At 44.4% G+C, this 18,160-nt stretch overlaps 1 protein-coding gene across 1 annotated transcript; it reads left to right on the top strand.

Annotated features, from left to right (window-relative positions):
- Nucleotides 1-2,231: 2,231 nt before the first annotated feature.
- LOC144492772 (glutathione S-transferase A-like) lies at nt 2,232-17,295 on the top strand. The gene is made up of 6 exons (XM_078211187.1): nt 2,232-2,654; nt 2,872-2,937; nt 6,898-7,003; nt 8,212-8,330; nt 10,148-10,236; nt 16,991-17,295. Exons 1-6 carry the CDS (start codon nt 2,487-2,489, stop codon nt 17,121-17,123), a joined length of 681 nt encoding a protein of 226 aa, XP_078067313.1. The 5' UTR covers nt 2,232-2,486; the 3' UTR covers nt 17,124-17,295.
- Nucleotides 17,296-18,160: the final 865 nt, after the last annotated feature.

Genomic DNA, 18,160 nt, shown 5'->3' with positions numbered 1-18,160 from the left:
GCAGCCAGATATCAGTCTGAAGAACAATGCCCCTGTGAAGACAATTATACATTCCCAATATCATATTGCCTACCTTTCCGGTGGGCATTATCCAGTAAACATTAATACAAATCAGTCAATAGTCATCCTGTTATTAATTCTAACCAATAACAATACACATCATGACCTAATGGGATTTCATTTGTAATTAATTTACAGACGTTATCTTCTGTTGCCCAGCAATATGAGACGCTGGACGTGAAATGATTCCCACCAAATTGAACCCATGTGACTCTCGTCCGACCCTGAGAAATTCTTCATGTCTGCTCACCACCTGCGTTATCTCTCGGAATTGTATGATCCTATTAGACCATAAGACCTAGGAGCAGAATTAGGCCACTCGGCCCATGGAGTCTGCTCCGCCATTCAATCATGGCTGATATTTTTCTCATCCTGATTCTCCTGCCTTTTCCCCATAACCCCTGATCCCCTTATTAATCAAGAACCTATCTATCTCTGTCTTAAAGACACTCAATGACCTGGCCTCCACAGCCTTCTGCAGCAAAGAGTTCCACAAATTCACCACTCTCTGGCTGAAGAAATTCCTCCGCATCTTGGTTTTAAAGGATCGTCCCTTTAACCTGAGGTTGTGCCCTCTGGTTCTAGTTTTTCCTACTAGTGGAAACATCCCTCCACGTCCACTCTATCCAGGTCTCAATAAGATCCCCCCTCATCCTTCTAAACTCCAACGAATACAGACCCAGAGTACTCAACCGTTCTTCATATGACAAGCTCTTCATTCCAGGGATCATTCTTGTGAACATCCTCTGGACCCTTTCCAAGGCCAGCACATTCTTCCTTAGATATGGGGCCCAAAACTGCTCACAATACTCCAAATGGGGTCTGACCAGAGCCTTATGCAGCCTCAGAAGTACATCCCTGCTCTTGTATTCTCGCCCTCTATACATGAATGCTAACATTGCATTTGCCTTCCTAACTGCTGACTGAACCTGCACGTTAACCTTAAGAGAATCTTGAACAATGACTCCCAAGTCCCTTTGTGTTTCTGATTTCCTAAGCATTTTCCCATTTAGAAAATAGTATATGCCTCCATTCCTCCTTCCAAAGTGCATAACCTCACATTTTTCCACATTGTATTCCATCTGCCACTTCTTTGCCCACTCTCCTAACCTGTCCAAGTCCTTCTGCAGCCCCCCTGCTTCCTCAATACTACCTGTCCCTCGACATATCTTTGCATCATCTGCAAAACGTAGCAACAGTGCCTTCAGTTCCTTCCTCCAAATCGTTGTGTATTGTGAAAAGTTGGGGTCCCAGCACTGAACCCTGAGGCACACCACTAGTCACCGGCTGCCATCCTGAAAAAGACCCCTTTATCCCCATTCTTTGCCTGCTGCCAGTCAGCCAATCCTCTATCCATGCCAGGATCTTACCCTTAATACCATGGGCTCTTAACTTCTTTAACAGTCTCCTATGCAGCACCTTCCGGAAATATAAATAAATCATGTCCACTGGTTCTCCTTTATATAGTAAGAAGTTTAACAACACCAGGTTAAAGTCCAACAGGTTTATTTGGTAGCAAAATGGCTTTTGCTACCAAATAAACCTGTTGGACTTTAACCTGGTGTTGTTAAACTTCTTACTGTGTTTACCCCAGTCCAACGCCGGCATCTCCACATCATCTCCTTTATATACCTTCCTTGTTACCTCCTCAAAGAATTCATAAGGCTAGCATTGGTATCTGTCTTGTTCCTGACCACTGCTGATAGCATTACTGCTTTTCAGGGGCTCTATTGTTCCTCTTTCTCCCACCTGGTCTGCTGTATTTTGACACTGACTGAAGTTTCACAAAATGTAACCAAACGCAAAACGCATCAATTTTGTAAATTCAAAATACATGTTTTAAAATGAGAAATATTTGTTAATCGTTCAGAGTTGCCTTCTATGGCAACATCCCTGGCTTGCTCACACTCCCAAGTCCTAGATCATTCATTCTAAAGTTAGTGTATGTGTTTATTAGCCAATTCTAGCCCCCTACATCACCCACATATTTACCCTGCTAATCCCCCTGACACAAGGGTTAATTTAACATGGCCAATCAATCTAACCCGCACATCTTTGGCCTGTAGGAGGAAACTGGAGCACCTGGAGGAAACCTGCACAGACACAGAGAGAACGTGCAAACTCCACACAGTGACCCGAGGCCAGAATTGAACCTGGTTCCCTGGTCCTGTGAGGCAGCAATGCTAACCACTGTGCCACCATGCCACTGCACTTTTCAAGGGACTTTCAAAAGTCCTTTGAAATACTCATTACAGATGAAAGGGCTCGGCAACCTTTTCATTTTTGCACTGTCATTTCCTGAATTACAACACGGTTTACGATCAGCTGACCATGAGTTCTGATAAAACCCTGGGTGCGGTGGTGACTTAGCAGAAAGAAGCAGACGGAGGGAGAAGTGTGGGGATAGTGTTTGAGGAGTTGGATTAATGGCTGAGAACAGTGTCTTATTCTGGGGTTCGGGCTCCCCGCCCTGCTGGAGGATCATGATCGCTCTACAAGAGAAAAAGCTGTATACAATGCCGCAAAAATTGCTGAGTTTTGACAAACAGGAGCACAAGTCACCGGAAGTTCTGGCAATAAACCCCAGAGGACAAGTAATAAAAACTTTTATATTCTGAACAGAATTGTGTGATTGATCAGGAGTCTGTGAATTGTTCAACATAGTTTTTTTGTACAGTACACTGCCGGGGTCTGGGTCCGTCTGACAGAAACTCAATATTTCTCAAATTTGGAGTAACAACTTTCCAATTGTTCTTGAACACTGCTTGGTGTAATATTTCGCCCAGTAACTGCTTTCATTTTGTGTCCCAGCTTCCAAGCTTCAAGCATAACGGCAACATCGTGAACGAATCTTTCGCGGCCTGCATGTATCTTGAGGTAAGTGTTAATATGCCTCAGATAGAAGCTACGTTCAGACGGGCATATTTCGCTCTTAGTCTCTGTGTTGGAGGACCTGAGATTTCATTTCGGAGACACTGAGAGCTCCGCCCCCCGCCGACGGTAAAATGGGGCTGCAACCCAGACAACCCCGGAAGTCTCGCTGCTTAAACTGAACAAAAGATGAAAATGTGAAATAACAACGGGAAAAACGGGAGTAGTTGAGGCAGTTTCTTTTCTGGATATTGATTAGTTTAGCTCCAGAAATGGAGGGTCAGTGATGGACCATGTGTTCGTGAGGGCAGGAAATTGCCATCAAAGTTGATTGAAATGTCCAGTGTGAGAGGCGAACGTGGCACTGAGTGTAAATCCAAAAACAGAAAATGCTGGAAAATTTCAGCAAGTTTGGCAACATCGATGCAGAGAGAATAGAGCCAATGTTTCGAGTCTGGATGACCCTTCGACAGAGCTAAATCTCTGCTGATTCTCTTTGCACTTAGCTCTGACGAAGGGTCATCAAGACTTGAAATGTTGGCTCTATTCTCTCCTCTCAGATGCTGTCAGACCTGCTGAGATTATTGGTGTTCACTTTCTCGGCTTTCGCCATGGCCCATGGTCTTGTTGACACCGTGTGTTCCTCTGTCACCTTTTCACTTTGCTTTACTTTGGGCGCCGATTTCATTTGTTAAATCTGTTGTTGGTTTGACAATAGCACTCTGCTGATTCATACTCACCGCTACCTCCAGTTGGCCTGAGTGAAATTCCATCCTGGCGCCAAATCTGTTGCATGGTTTTCGTGTTGTATTTAAAACAATCGTTCCCCTCAAGTAGCCAGACAAAGTCACAGAGTGGTTTAAGATGAATTTATTAAAAGTTGACTATAGCTATAAGACTCTGAATGAAGTTATTCAGAGTGAAAAATTCAGAAAGACATTGGCAACTCTAGGTGCAACTCCGATTACAAGTAATTAGCACATACCAATGGAGGAGAGGAGTTATCTCTATCCAATCATAATTATTAATTAAGCTTACAACATGCATACATTGGGGTATAATATCCAATTAAAACTTGTGCATGTTATATCATCAAGAAATGATAGTTATATCGCTGACCAATTCAAAAGTCTGATGGCAGTAGGGAAGAAGCTGCTCTTGAACCGGTTGGTATGTGACCTCCGACGTAGACTATGACATAGTCATAGCCTGACATTAACTATCAGGCTGGGGGTGGGACTGTTAATATTGGGCAAAAGTTCAAATTAAACGGCTGTGTGAACTTAAATTTAAGGTGCTTTCATATGGAGTCAAATATCGAATCTGAGCCTGCTCCACCATTCATTATAATCATGGCTGACCATCCAACTCATCCCTCCCTCCACCCCCCCCCGCCCCATATCATTCGATCCCCTTCAGCTCAAGTGCTGTATCTACATCCTTCTTGAAAACATACAATGTTTTGGCCTCAACTACTTTCTGTGATAGAGAATTCCACAGGCTAACCACTCTCTGGGTGAAGAAATTTCTCTTAATCTCAGTCCTAAAAGTTTACCCCTTATCCTTAGACTATGACCTCGCCATCAGGAACATCCTTCCTGCATCTGCTCCTGTGTCTAGTCCTGTTAGAATGTTCTAAGTTACTATGAGATCCCTCAACTCTTCTAAACTCCAGTAAATATAATCCTAACCGACTCAACTGTCTGTAGAGCACGCAAGAAATAATACTTTTCACTGTATACTAATATGTGACAATAATAAATGAAATAAATTTCTCCTCATATGTCAGTTCCCCTATCCCGGGAATCAGCCTGGTAAACCTTTTCTGAGTCCCTCTATAGCAAGGACATCCTTCCTCTGATAAAGACACGAAAACTGCACACAATACTCGGGTGTAGTCTCATCAACCATCCATACAATTGCAGTAAAACATCCCTATTTCTATACTCAAATCCTCCTGCTATTAAGGCCAACATACCATTTGCCGCCTTTTCTATCTACACACTTTTTAGTGACTGATGCATCAGGACAGTAAGGTCTACTGAGTATCCACTGCCTTTCAAATAATAATCTGCCTTCCTATTTTTGATACCAAAGTTTTTTTTTGTAGTTTCAAAATCAGTTTCGGATATTTCCTGGTGAAGACGTGGGTTAGTAAGACATGGTGATCGGAAATGTCATCCAATCAGGCTGGAATGAGTGAGGAAGGTCAAAGCCCTGGTTATTGGGTTCTTTCCCTCAGTTTGGGTGGTGGTCCAGTAGACATGCTGGTGAGTACAAGGTGGGCTATGAACTTGTTCTTGGCCAATCTCAGCACTCTGCACACTGCAGAGTGGTAGATGAAGAGGAAACCCACTCGCAAAGAAACTCTACCAAACAAGACCAGCAAAACTGCTAGCTGTTCCTCGTGATCTTCTAGTGCATTCTGAGCCATCATACAATCTTAACACCCAAGCTTAAGAGGCAATGTTGAACGATAAGCATTTCTTAAAATTTCACGTTTCAAGGTGGTAACACCTGGAGTAATTTTGCAATTGGCATTGCTGCACAGATCTGTCATTTTCTAATATTCAGGTGTATCTAATATATTGTAACCGTTCCTCACTCATGGATCTGCCCCATCACTTTTCCAAGTGTGTCTTTAGCCCACGGAAGATTTCCCCCATAGGCACTCTCAGTACCCCTAATATTACCTTCTGCCCTGCTCTGATAATGTATCCTGGAGTGCCAGCCAGGAATTTGTACTCCAAGCTGTGGAGTGGGATTTGAAATGACAACCTTCTGATTGCGAGGCAGGATTGCTACCACTGAGCCATGACTGACACCTATGGCATGATGTGACTTTAAGAGGAGGGGGCGGTCACCAGCATTGGCACTGTTTGTTGAGGTGTACATTTATGTCAGTTTAAATGATGAAAGTGGAATTCCAGGTACCACCTGTGTCAGTGTAATGTTCACTGATCTTAGTCACTGCAACACTGGCTGTTCCAGCTTCTAGGGAGTAAAATCACTTCCTCTCAAAGAGAAACATAAAAAATAGAAGCAGGCCATTCAGCCATGTGGAAGGGAGCAAACAAGCAACAATGAAATAAATAAAAACTAGCTGTAAATTTTAAACCCCTATTTCCTGGAATTTCTGCAGCAGAGCTGGTGTCTCTGCTGAGATGCCATGTCTATGTGAAGTTCTCCAGTCTGTAGCATTGTCCTGGAATGTGCATAATTGAAGATTATTCTGCCAGTCATAGGGAATCTTCAAAACAAATGTCAAAAGGTAAACCTTGAAACATATTATCGAGAAGTTACGCCATTCCTGAAGATTGTATAATTCAACACTATGTTAACTGACACCCAGCACCAGTTAGGCACAAAGGCACTTGCAGAGACTCCAGAGCCTTTTCAATTACATCAGACCTTAGTCCAATATCAGAAACTGGTTTTGAAACTCCTTTAAAACCTGGCACAAATTTTCATCTCCACAGACAAAGGATTATTATTGTGCTCGGGTAGGAGTTTTAGACTAACCCATTTCTTAAAACTACCAGATCACATGATGAAGCCTCCTGGTAGAGATGGTAACAGCCAGTATTACAGCAGCTGTCAGTTAAACTAAGTAAATGTGCAGGAATGAGTGGGGCTTTGGGAAGGCATGGCCCATCTTACCACAAAGCCATATGAGTCAATGAAAAATGATTAAGTGTGAAAATGAAGTTTCAAATAGCTGGAAACTAAAGTAAAAATGTTTATTTGTTAGTCACAAGTAGGCTTGTGTTAATAATGCAATGAAGTTATTTTTGAAAATTCCCTAGTCGCCACACTCCAGCGCCTCTTCGGATACATTGAGGGAGAATTTAACATGGCCAATGCACCTAACCAGCATATCTTCTGGTCATAAATATCCAAGGAAATCCTTAAGAATATTATCTGATATTTTTTCATGGGATCTGTCTCTTCTCCTCTGCTTTACAGAGTCAGTTCAAATCCAAGGGCAATCAACTGATCCCAGATGCCCCAGCAGAACAGGCTCTGGTTTACCAGAGAATGTTTGAGGTTCTAACTCTACATCAGAAAATGGGTAAGTTCCTGACGACTGAGAGCCATTGTGCCACTGTTACAACTCACTCAGACTGTGGCACTCCCAGCCGTGTTCTGGAGATGGGGTTGTAGAGGATGACGTTGAGATAAATCATAGAAACCCTACAGTGCAGAAGGAGGCCATTCGGCCCATCGAGTCTGCACCAACCACAATCCCACTCAGGCCCTACCCCCACATATTTACCCGTTAATCCCTAGTTAAGTTTACCTGCTAATTCCTACTATCCCTAGATGGTAGGAAAGAAGGGTGTGGGATGGAGAGAAGGTAGGTGGGACACGTGAGAGGGAGGCAAGGGGCAGGTGAGGAAAGTGGGGGCATGAAAACAGAGGAAGGTTCTGCAGTAGGGAGGGACAAGGCAGATGGGGAGGTAGAAGGAGTATATGCAATTGGAGGAGGGGTCGGAGGGGTTATTCAGAAAACCATTTTCACAAAACAGAGTCACTGCACACTTTGCTTGAGAAAGAGAGCAAGAATTGCTTCTGTGGAGCAAAAATCCAAATAATTCTCCACACACAGTCCTCTCTCCATCAGTTCCAGACCAATTTATGTTCGCACAGATTCTCCTCATCAAGTTGCAACACAGCGAGTAATCCTCAGCAATTGACAGGAAATTGCTGCTTTCAGGAAATTGTGTATGACTCGAACTTGCCCAGGCCTCAACAGGTTCAGGCAGTGGACAACCGAGGGGGGTCATCCGGCTGGATTGTCTGCCCCTCTATAGTGGCTATATTCGTGGCTGGTTGGCCCTGGAGGGGAGCATGTGGTATCCGAGAACACCATAGAGGCCTTCCATGCTTGTTGGACACCGCAGGGGCTGGAATGTATTATCAACCCTATTACTCACGTTTTAGTTTGATGTTTTAAGTTTCCTCTCCGCTTTGTGTTTTGTTTCGGGCGGTTCTCTTCTTTTTGAGTGCTGCCCATTTTAACTTGTCCCCCAGTTAATTTGATTTTGTTTGTTTGTTTAGTCAAAAAAATTGATTTGGATTTACCCAATGGGATTTGATTAAAGGCAAGTGAGCTGTTTCTTGTTGTTACTGTTGCAGGAATTGTTCTAATCTAACCGTTAGTGGTGTGGGAGCTCACGTGATTTAGAGCAATCGCTTTGACACTAAAATTGGGTGAAAAGTTTATTGATGTTATGAGAAGCAGAGACTGTTTTAATCTCATTGTTATTTTACCTACAGCTGATTTTGCATTCTACAATTGGAGGGTTCCTGAACCTGAACGACATGAAACCACACTGGCAAGAAATAAATCTGCACTGACGGCAGAATTTACTCTCTGGGAAGGATATCTGGGGAAGGTACATCCTTTACATCAAGGGAACTGCAATGCAATAAGGAGAAAGTAATGCTTCAGTTGTACAGAATGGTTATTATACCCCATCTGGAGAAATGGGGCACCATAGCTCAAAGGATACATTGGCTTAGGACGGCATGAAGCAAGGTTCACTAGAATGACACTTGGGTTTAGTGGGTTAAGTTATGAAGATAGGTTGCAAAACTCAGCTTGTATTCCCTTGACTTTACAACATTGAGGAGTGAACTAATTGAGGGTACTAAAACCAGAAAGGAGGTGAGATAGAAAAACAATATCCATGGCAGGGGAGTCCAGAATGAGAAGACAAAATGCTATAATTAGAGCTAGGCTGTTCAGGAATGAAATTGGACAGTTTGCACAGAGGGAATTGGAAATCTATAATTTTCAAGACTGGAATTAGAATTATGTTGGGTAAGGGTATTTTTTACGATCATTCTTGGGACGTGGGCAACACTGGCTAGAGTAGCATTTATTGTCCTTCCCTAATTGTCTTTGAGAAGGTGGTGATGAGCTACCTTCGTGAACCGCTACAGTCCATGTGGTGTAAGTAGACCCACAATGCTGCTAGGGAGGGAATTCCAGGATTTGACCCAGTGACAGTGAAAACAGGAGAATGTTGTTCCAAGTCAGGATGGTGAGTAACTTGGAGGGGAACTTGCAGATGAAGCTGTTTCCATGTGTCTGCTGCTCTTGTGCATCTAGGGGTAGAACACATTGTTTGGAGGTGCTGCCAAAGAGCCTTGTGTTGCTGCTGCAGTGCATCTTGTAGATGTTTCACACTGAGGTCACTGTGCGGCAGTAGTGGAGGGAGTGGATTATTAAAGTGGTGGATTGGGTACCAGTTGAGTGAGCTGATTGAGTTGCCACAGAACGCTAAACACCTAAACCACCAGCATCACCATTTTTGGACATTGTAGGAGTGACCAGCACACAGTCCTTATAGAGATGAAGACAGTTCTAACACTGAGGATACCCTACAACATGTTGTCCGGCACTGCTACCATGCAAAATGGGATCAATTCAGATCTGATATCACAACTCAAAACTGAGCATTCATGGATCTGACCAATCCGGTTTCACACAGCCCCAAGGATCCGGACTGAGACTGACCAATCCTGTTTCTCACAGCCCTGAGGAATGGGATTCAGACTGGCCAATCCAGTTTCACACAGCGTGGAGGATGCAAACTGAGACTGACCAATCTGGTTTCATAGACTCCGGAGGATCCGGGCTGAGACTGACTAATCTGGTTTCTCATAGTCTGCAGGATCTGTACTGAGACTGGCCAATCCAGATTCACACAGCCAGGAGAACACTAACTGAGACTGACCAATCTTTTTCAAACCTCAAATCGATGCTGCCATTTTAAATGTACAGTTTTGCTTACTGATGGGAATGAATAGAGACATCAAAATATATGGAATCTTTCAGCGGCTTATCTATTTCTTTACTGAGTAAAATATACTTTTTCTCCAGTTTTCACCTGCAAAGAAATAAACAATTGTATTTTTTAAATGATTGTTGGTAGATTAGGATTTCTGACACATTCATTCCATTGGATGAATCCTTACTGGTGTCACTCTATAGTTACAGGTAGGACTGATGAAGCACCATTGTTTGCTATTGTAGCTCTCTGACAGAGCGAGTTGATACTTTGTGGGATTGAGAAATGGAAGTAAGAGTTCCTAACAAAGTACGGACAATAGGCTGAATATGGATGATGTCCTTCCACACACTTGTATACTGTGATCTCTTTGCTATTTTGTGTCAATAAGCAGCTGTAATCACTTCTGTTTTCAGATGGGACCACGATCATATATAGCAGGGGATAACTTCACCATGGCTGATGTCATACTGTTCCCACAATTGGCTCTCTGCGTCCGATTTGGGTGAGTTACAGACTGCTATCTTAAATATAAGATATCTCTCTCAAATCTACTGTCTCTGTTTAATGTTTCAAAGTCCAACTGATCTTGGGTTACTTCTAATGTGTACTGAGGGTGTTTTCAATGGTATGAGTTTTTCTTCTTCATAGCGAAGAGCATTGTCGGGCAATACAGCAGGATATAGATAGGCTGGAAAATTGGGCGGAGAGGTGGCAGATGGAGTTTAATCCGGATAAATGCGAAGTGATGCATTTTGGAAGAAATAATGTAGGGAGGAGTTATACAATAAATGGCAGAGTCATCAGGAGTATAGAAACACAGAGGGACCTAGGTGTGCAAGTCCACAAATCCTTGAAGGTGGCAACACAGGTGGAGAAGGTGGTAAAGAAGGCATATGGTATGCTTGCCTTTATAGGACGGGGTATAGAGTATAAAAGCTGGAGTCTGATGATGCAGCTGTATAGAACGCTGGTTAGGCCACATTTGGAGTACTACGTCCAGTTCTGGTCGCCGCACTACCAGAAGGACGTGGAGGCGTTAGAGAGAGTGCAGAGAAGGTTTACCAGGATGTTGCCTGGTATGGAGGGTCTTAGCTATGAGGAGAGATTGGGTAGACTGGGGTTGTTCTCCTTGGAAAGACGGAGAATGAGGGGAGATCTAATAGAGGTGTACAAGATTATGAAGGGTATAGATAGGGTGAACAGTGGGAAGCTTTTTCCCAGGTCGGAGGTGACGATCACGAGGGGTCACAGGCTCAAGCTGAGAGGGGCGAAGTATAACTAGGATATCAGAGGGACGTTTTTTACACAGAGGGTGGTGGAGGCAGGCACGCTGACATCGTTTAAGACTTACCTGGATAGTCACATGAGCAGCCTGGGAATGGAGGGATACAAACGATTGGTCTAGTTGGACCAAGGAGCGGCACAGGCTTGGAGGGCCGAAGGGCCTGTTTCCTGTGCTGTACTGTTCTTTGTTCTTTGTTATGAACAACTCGGCTTTACCCTGAGCTTTCTGTGAGCTTTGATGCATTATTGCTGATGTGCAATTGAGCAATTGTGCCAGGTTCTGCGTTAAATTGAGGGGAGACCTGATAGAAGTCTACAAGATTGAGAGGCATGGACAGAGTGGATAGTCAGAAGGTTTTTCCCAGGGTGGAAGAGTCAATTACTAGGGGGCATAGCTTTAAGGTGCGAAATGGTCCCCGGAAGGGTAGGGAGTTTTAGTTGAGTCAGGCAGCATGGTCGATGCAGGCTTGGAGGGCCGAAGGGCCTGTTCCTGTGCTGTAATGTTCTTTGTTCTAAAAGCCCACATAGGTATTTATAAATTGCAAGGTTCATGAAATGATGAACGTCGTGAAGTAAAAATGAACAGATTGTTGGGAGATTCCCACTGACTGTTGGATTAGGTGAGAGTTCAGTGATGTTCTCCCAGATGGCTGTGATGATGAGAGTGATAATTTTTCTTCCAATTTTGTGATGTCATTGACATGGCTGGCATTTATTACAGATTTATTCATAAATTAAATTTAAGGCCTGACTTTTCAGTGCCCCCACCTGCTTCAGGAGAAAGTGCCAGCAAAGGCGGGATCCCCATTGCTGGGGTCAGGTGTACGCTGGAGCTGGGCCAACCAATCTGGAAAAGGAGACAGGCAGAGGGGCTGACCCTGGAGCCAGGCTGGATATAAAGCCTACCTTGGTGCAGTGAGACATTGTCCCAATAAAAACAGCCCCACCCACTCCCTACGTCTCCCATTGAGGGAGAGTAATGAACCCCCAGTGCAATGGTGAAGTGGATAATAGAACTCCCACAGGGTGATGGTGAGGGGTTAATGAACCTACAGAAACCAAAAGAGAAAATGCTGGAAAATCTCAGCAGGTCTGGCAGCATCTGTAAGGAGAGAAAAGAGCTGACATTTCGAGTCCAGATGATCCTTTGTCAAAGCTAAAAGGCATAGAAAGTGGGAGATATACTGCAGGGGGAGGGAATGAAAGATGAGTTCTAGCCATAGAAACCAGGGGAAAAGACTGCTAATAGTTGTCCACAGAAAGAATAAAGGGTGTGAATGGCCAAACGGCAGAGAAGTTGTAAGCTGTGACAGTTGGAGATGTTGGGGGGGGGGGGTGATGGGACAGAGGTAGAATGTAGAAAAAGGGAAGTGGGGGGGGCGGTGGGGGGATGGGGGAAGAAAAATGAAGAAAGACCATAAAGAAATAAAAAGTAGAGAACAGTAAAAAATAGAATGAAAACAAAGGGGGCCAAGGTGAGGTAGAGGAAATCATCTGAAGTTGTTGAATTCGATGTTGAGACGGAAGGATGTAAAGTGCCTAGCCAGAAGATAAGATGCTGTTCCTCCAGTTTGCGTTGAGCTTCACTAGAACATTGCAGCAAGCCAAGCACAGACATATGGGCATGGGAGCAGGATCGTGTGCTAAAATGGCAATCAACCAGAAGCTCAGCAAAGCGATCACCCAGTCTATGTTTGGTCTCTCCGATTATAGAGGAGACCACATTGGGACCAGCGAATGCAATAGACCAAATTCAAAGAGGTGCAAGTGAAACGCTGCTTAACTTGGAATGAATGTTTTGGACCTTGGATGGTGAGCATAGAAGAGGTAAAGAGACAGGTGTTACACCTTCTGCAATTGCATGGGAAGGTGCCATGAGTGACAGGAGAAGTGTTGGGTATAGTGGAGGAGTGGACTGGGTTTTCCCAGAGGGAACGGTCTCTGTGGAATGCTGACAGAGGGAGTGAAGGGAAGATGTGTTTGGTGATGGCATAACGCAGGAGTTGGTGAAAATGGAGGATAATGCTTTGCATGCGGAGGCTGGTGGGGTGAAATGTGAGAACAAGGGGGACTCTATCCTTGTTCTGGGAGGGAGGGGAATGTATGAGGACCGTGGCGCAGGAGGTGGACTGCACGTTGTTGAGGGCCCTGTCTACAACTGTACATGGGAATCCATGGTTGAGGAAAAAGGAGCACATATTAGAAATACCACTTTTTAAAGTGACATCAATGGAACAAATGCAACGGAGCTGAGAGAAAGGGATGGAATCCTTACAGGAAGTGGGTTGTGAAGAGCTGTAGTCCAGATAACTGTGGGAGTCAGTGGGCTTGTAATGGATATTGGTAGATTGTCTCTATTTCAGGCAATAGACTGAAAGGTCAAGGAAGGGAAGTGTCTGACATGGACCAGGTGAAGGCGATGGAAGGGTGGAAACTGGAAGCAAGGTGAATGAATTTTTTGAGGTCTGGATGAGAGCATGAAGCAGCACCAAAATAGTCATCAATGTACTGGGAAAGGAGTTGTGGGAGGGGACCTGGGTAGGCCTGGAACGTTCCACATACCCCATAAAAAGACAAGTGTAGATAGGACCCATTGCTACTCCTTTGATTTGAAGAAGGTGGGATGAGTTAAAGGAGATGTTGTTGAGAGAGAGAACGAGTTCAGCCAGGCGGAGGAGAGTGCTGGTGGATGGGAATTGTTCAGGCCTCTTTTCAAGAAAGAAGCGAAGAGCTCTCAGGCCGTCCTGGTGTGGGATGGAGGTGTAGAGAGATTGCACATCCATGGTGAATAGGAGGCAGTTGGGGCGTCTGAACTGGAAGCTGTCAATATGACGCAGGGCATCAGAGGAATCCAGATGTAGGTGCGGAGGGAATGGACCAGGTGGATGAGGATGGAGTCAAGGTAAGAGGAAATAAGTTCAATGGGGCAGGAGCATCTAACACTGGCCCTACCAGGATAGTCCTTTTTGTGGATTTTGGGAAATAGGTAGAAGCGGGCTGTCCGGGATTGTGAAACTGAGGTTGGAAGCTGTGTGTTGGGGGGGGGGGTGGGGGTAGGCACCAGGAGGAATGAAGTCGGTGACGGTGTTGGAGATAATGGCTTGATGTTCAGTGGTGTGGCCATGGTAACAATTCCCATCCACCAGCATTCCATTTCACAGGCCCTAAGCGCCTCCTATTCACCATGGATGTGCAATCTCTCTACACCTCCATCCCACACCAGGACGACCTGAGAGCTCTTCGCTTCTTTCTTGAAAAGAGGCCTGAACAATTCCCATCCACCAGCACTCTCCTCCGCCTGGCTGAACTCGTTCTCTCTCTCAACAACATCTCCTTTAACTCATCCCACCTTCTTCAAATCAAAGGAGTAGCAATGGGTCCTATCTACACTTGTCTTTTTATGGGGTATGTGGAACGTTCCAGGCCTACCCGGGTCCCCTCCCACAACTCCTTTACCGGTACATCGATGACTATTTTGGTGCCGCTTCATGCTCTCGCCCAGACCTCAAAGTTCATTAACCTTGCTTCCAGTCTCTACCCCTCCATCGCCTTCACCTGGTCCATCTCAGACACTTCCCTTCCCTTCCCTTCCTTGATCTTTCTGTCTCCATTTCAGGCAATAGCCTATCTACCAATATCCATTACAAGCCCACTGACTCCCACAGTTATCTGGACTACAGTTCTTCACACCCCACATCCTGTAAGGACTCCATCCCTTTCTCTCAGCTCCTTCGCCTCCGTCGCATTTGTTCCGATGATGTCACTTTTCAAAGTGGTGCTTCTAATATGTGTCCCTTTTTCCTCAACCGTGGATTCCCATGTACAGTTGTCGACAGGGCCCTCAACAACGTGCAGTCCATCTCCTGCACCACAGCCCTCATACCCTCCCCTCCCTCCGAGAACAAGGATAGAATCCCCCTTGGTCTCACATTTCACCCCACCAGCCTCCGCATGCAAAGCATTATCTTCCATTTTCACCAACCCCTGCGTTATGCCATCACCAAACATATCTCCCCTTCACTCCTCCTGTCAGCATTCCACAGAGACTGTTCCCTCTGGGATAACCTAGTCCACTCCTCCACTATACCCAACACCTCTCCCATCACCCCTGCCACCTTCCCATGCAATCGCAGAAGATGTAACACCCGTCCCTTTACCTCTTCTATGCTCACCATCCAAGGTCCCAAACACTCATTCCAGGTGAAGCAGTGTTTCACTTGCACCTCTTTCAATTTGGTGTATTGCATTTGCTGCTCCCAATGTGGTCTCCTCTATATCAGAGAGCACCTGTGCAATCAGGACCCTGACCTTCCGGTTGCTTGCCATTTTAACACACGATCCTGCTCCCATGCCCACATGTCTGTCTTTGGCTTGCTGCAATGTCCCAGTGAAGCTCAACGCAAACTGGAGGAACAGCATCTCATCTTCTGGCTCGGCATTTTAAACCCTTCCAGTCTCAACATCAAATTCAACAACTTCAGATGATTTGCTCTACCTCACCTCGGCCCCCTTTGAAGTGACATAGTCAGTTCCAGTCCATGCCCCAGGTTTTGCAGCGAGCTTTTTATTCCTGTCCTGGGAGGGGAAAACCCACAAAATAGGTCTGGGACATAACTTGCAGGGTATAAATCCTGCTGAGATGATAATCAGCTTCCATTATCTCAGGAGATGGCAGTTCATGTTTTCGTAACTTCTCCTTTAAAATGTTTGTCTGACATTTCATTGTCTGTCTGTGTGTCTCTCTCTCTCTTAGTATCACTCACAAAGGAACCTCTCAGACTGTCACTGAATTTTACATTCTCAGAATTTATATCCACAGCCATCTTTGGCTTGTATGTCCATTTTTAAAAACAAACGTCTTATTTATGTCTGTACATAACTCAGGGTTTTGCTCTATCATCAAGATAGTATCAAGTCGTATTCATTCATTACCTCTGTGCTCACTGATCTATACTGATTCTTGGACTGTTACAGCCTTGATTTAAATTTTTTTATTCTTGTCTACAAATCCCATTGTGATCTTGGCCTTCCCCATTGCTGTAATCTGCTTCAGTCCTACATCTTTCTGAGATACCTGCACTCATCCAATTATAGCCTCATTTGCATTTCCAGGTTTAATTGCTCCAACATTGGTGGGTATGCCATCAGCTGTTTAGCCCCATAGCTTTGGAATTCTGTCCCCAAGCCTCTCTATCTCCTTTAAGACACTCTTTAAATCCTACCTCTTTGTCCAAGCTTTTGGGCAACTGTTCTTCTACTTCCTTACGTGTCCTGTGTCAAATTTTGTTTGAAAACTTCCCTGTAAAGTGCCTTGGGACATTTTATTGTGATGAAGGCACTGTATAAATATTGGTGGTTGTTATAGTTGTGGCTTTTGTATTTATTTGTAATCTTTCATTCCTCTGCACCATTCCCCACCCTCTCCCTGCAGCCCTCCTTGCCTACCCCACTCCTGTGTTGATTTGAGAGATCACCTAGCAAATTCTTCCAGAGTAGCTGCTACTATAGTGCTGTTGCTGTTCACTCACAGTAAGGAGAAAAATCAGAATGAGTCCTAATGCCAGATTTACAGAGTCAGATGAGTGAAGCTCACTGAATCATAGAATCTCTAAAGTTCAGAAGGAGGCCATTCAGCCCATTGGTCTGCACCTTACCCAGACCCACACACTTCCTCCCCCCGCCTGATTTCCATGACCCCTAACCCACCTTGAATACACATTTTGGGATACTAAGGGACAATTTACCATGGCCAATCTACCTAACCTGCATATCCTTGGACTGTGGGAGGAAACATGGGGAGAATGTGCAAACTCCACACAGCCAGTTACCCATGGCCGGAATTGAACCAGGGTACCTGATGCTGTGAGGTAGCAATGTTAACCACTAAAGAGACTGAATGTTTTCTGGACACCAGATAACTAGATTGAAAACCTGTAATGCTAAACTTACAATATTTTTTATTTGTATTTTAGATTGTCGCAGAAAAAATATCCCTGCCTGCTAGATTATTACAATCGAGTAAAGGAGCGACCTAGTATCCAGACTACCTGGCCTCCTCACTGGAAGGAGAGCCCTCCAACCATGGACCCTCTGAAAGAGGTCTGAACCACCATTCACAACGGTCTTGTTCGCTGCCTTGATTCACTTCCAATACATCCCATTTGGACTGGTGTAATCTTCAGTCCAATTAGACACTCCTGCTGGAGAGTTTAACTCAAAACATGGTGTAGTGTTTAATGCTGGTACTGCACATTTGATTAAATACATATTACGTAAATAGGCTCTGTTCATTGTGGTTATCAGGGTGTGGACTTTGTGCAAAGAAATGGGAATTTATGCTGAAGGTAAATGATCCCACACTGAAGAAAATGACTCAATTTCCTCCTTCACTGCTGTGTTTGCACGGATTATTGACGTTTTCCCACTCACTATTGTAGCTACTTATCCCAGGGAGCCAATATCAATGCTTTTTCTGGGACTTTGAGGTTGCTTAAGTTACAAGGAACCAGTTGGAGAATCTATTGGAAATTCAACACTTGTCTGAAGATAGTTTTGAACAGACTTACTGCCCTCCTTACATGAATGGTGGTTTAGTGTTCTCGGGTTTCCTTGCTCGCAGCTAATGCATTGTTGTTCGATTGTTTTTGTGTTGCTTCATTATCTCACACGAAGAGACACAAATGAGAGACTCAGACCACACAAACATAATTACTGTCTGGAAGAATTAATAGTCTGCACAGTAATGTACTTTATTCTTAAAAAATAATAGAAGCTGTTAATTGGGGTCTTGCCCCTAAAATGTCACTGAAATGTGCTGTTCTGGTACCCCAATACTCCTCTGTAGAATTCTCCACTGTGATTTTGTTTTTCTAACTCGGAAATCCCAATAGTCAGATCACTTTGTGTCAATGGTGATTAAATAGGTCTGACCAGCTGCTGGCAAAGCCACAATAACTCAGTATGATGTACCTCACCAACTTGGTGATGCACTTTGCAATCTTGTCCAGTGCTCCTGATGGTGTGTCAGTGGTGTATGTAATTGTACATGATGTATATAGGTCACATTTCTGCATCATTAGTTGTTGGATTCTCATTGAAAGATTTCAAAAGTATAAAGGCTCACTCAGAGCAAGAACAGTGTA

The sequence above is a fragment of the Mustelus asterias genome, chromosome 4 (assembly GCF_964213995.1).
Source record: "Mustelus asterias chromosome 4, sMusAst1.hap1.1, whole genome shotgun sequence".
In the NCBI taxonomy this organism is placed as follows: Eukaryota; Metazoa; Chordata; class Chondrichthyes; order Carcharhiniformes; family Triakidae; genus Mustelus; species Mustelus asterias.
The sequence above is the reverse complement of the archived record's forward strand: the minus strand, read 5'-3'. Positions and strand labels throughout refer to the sequence as shown.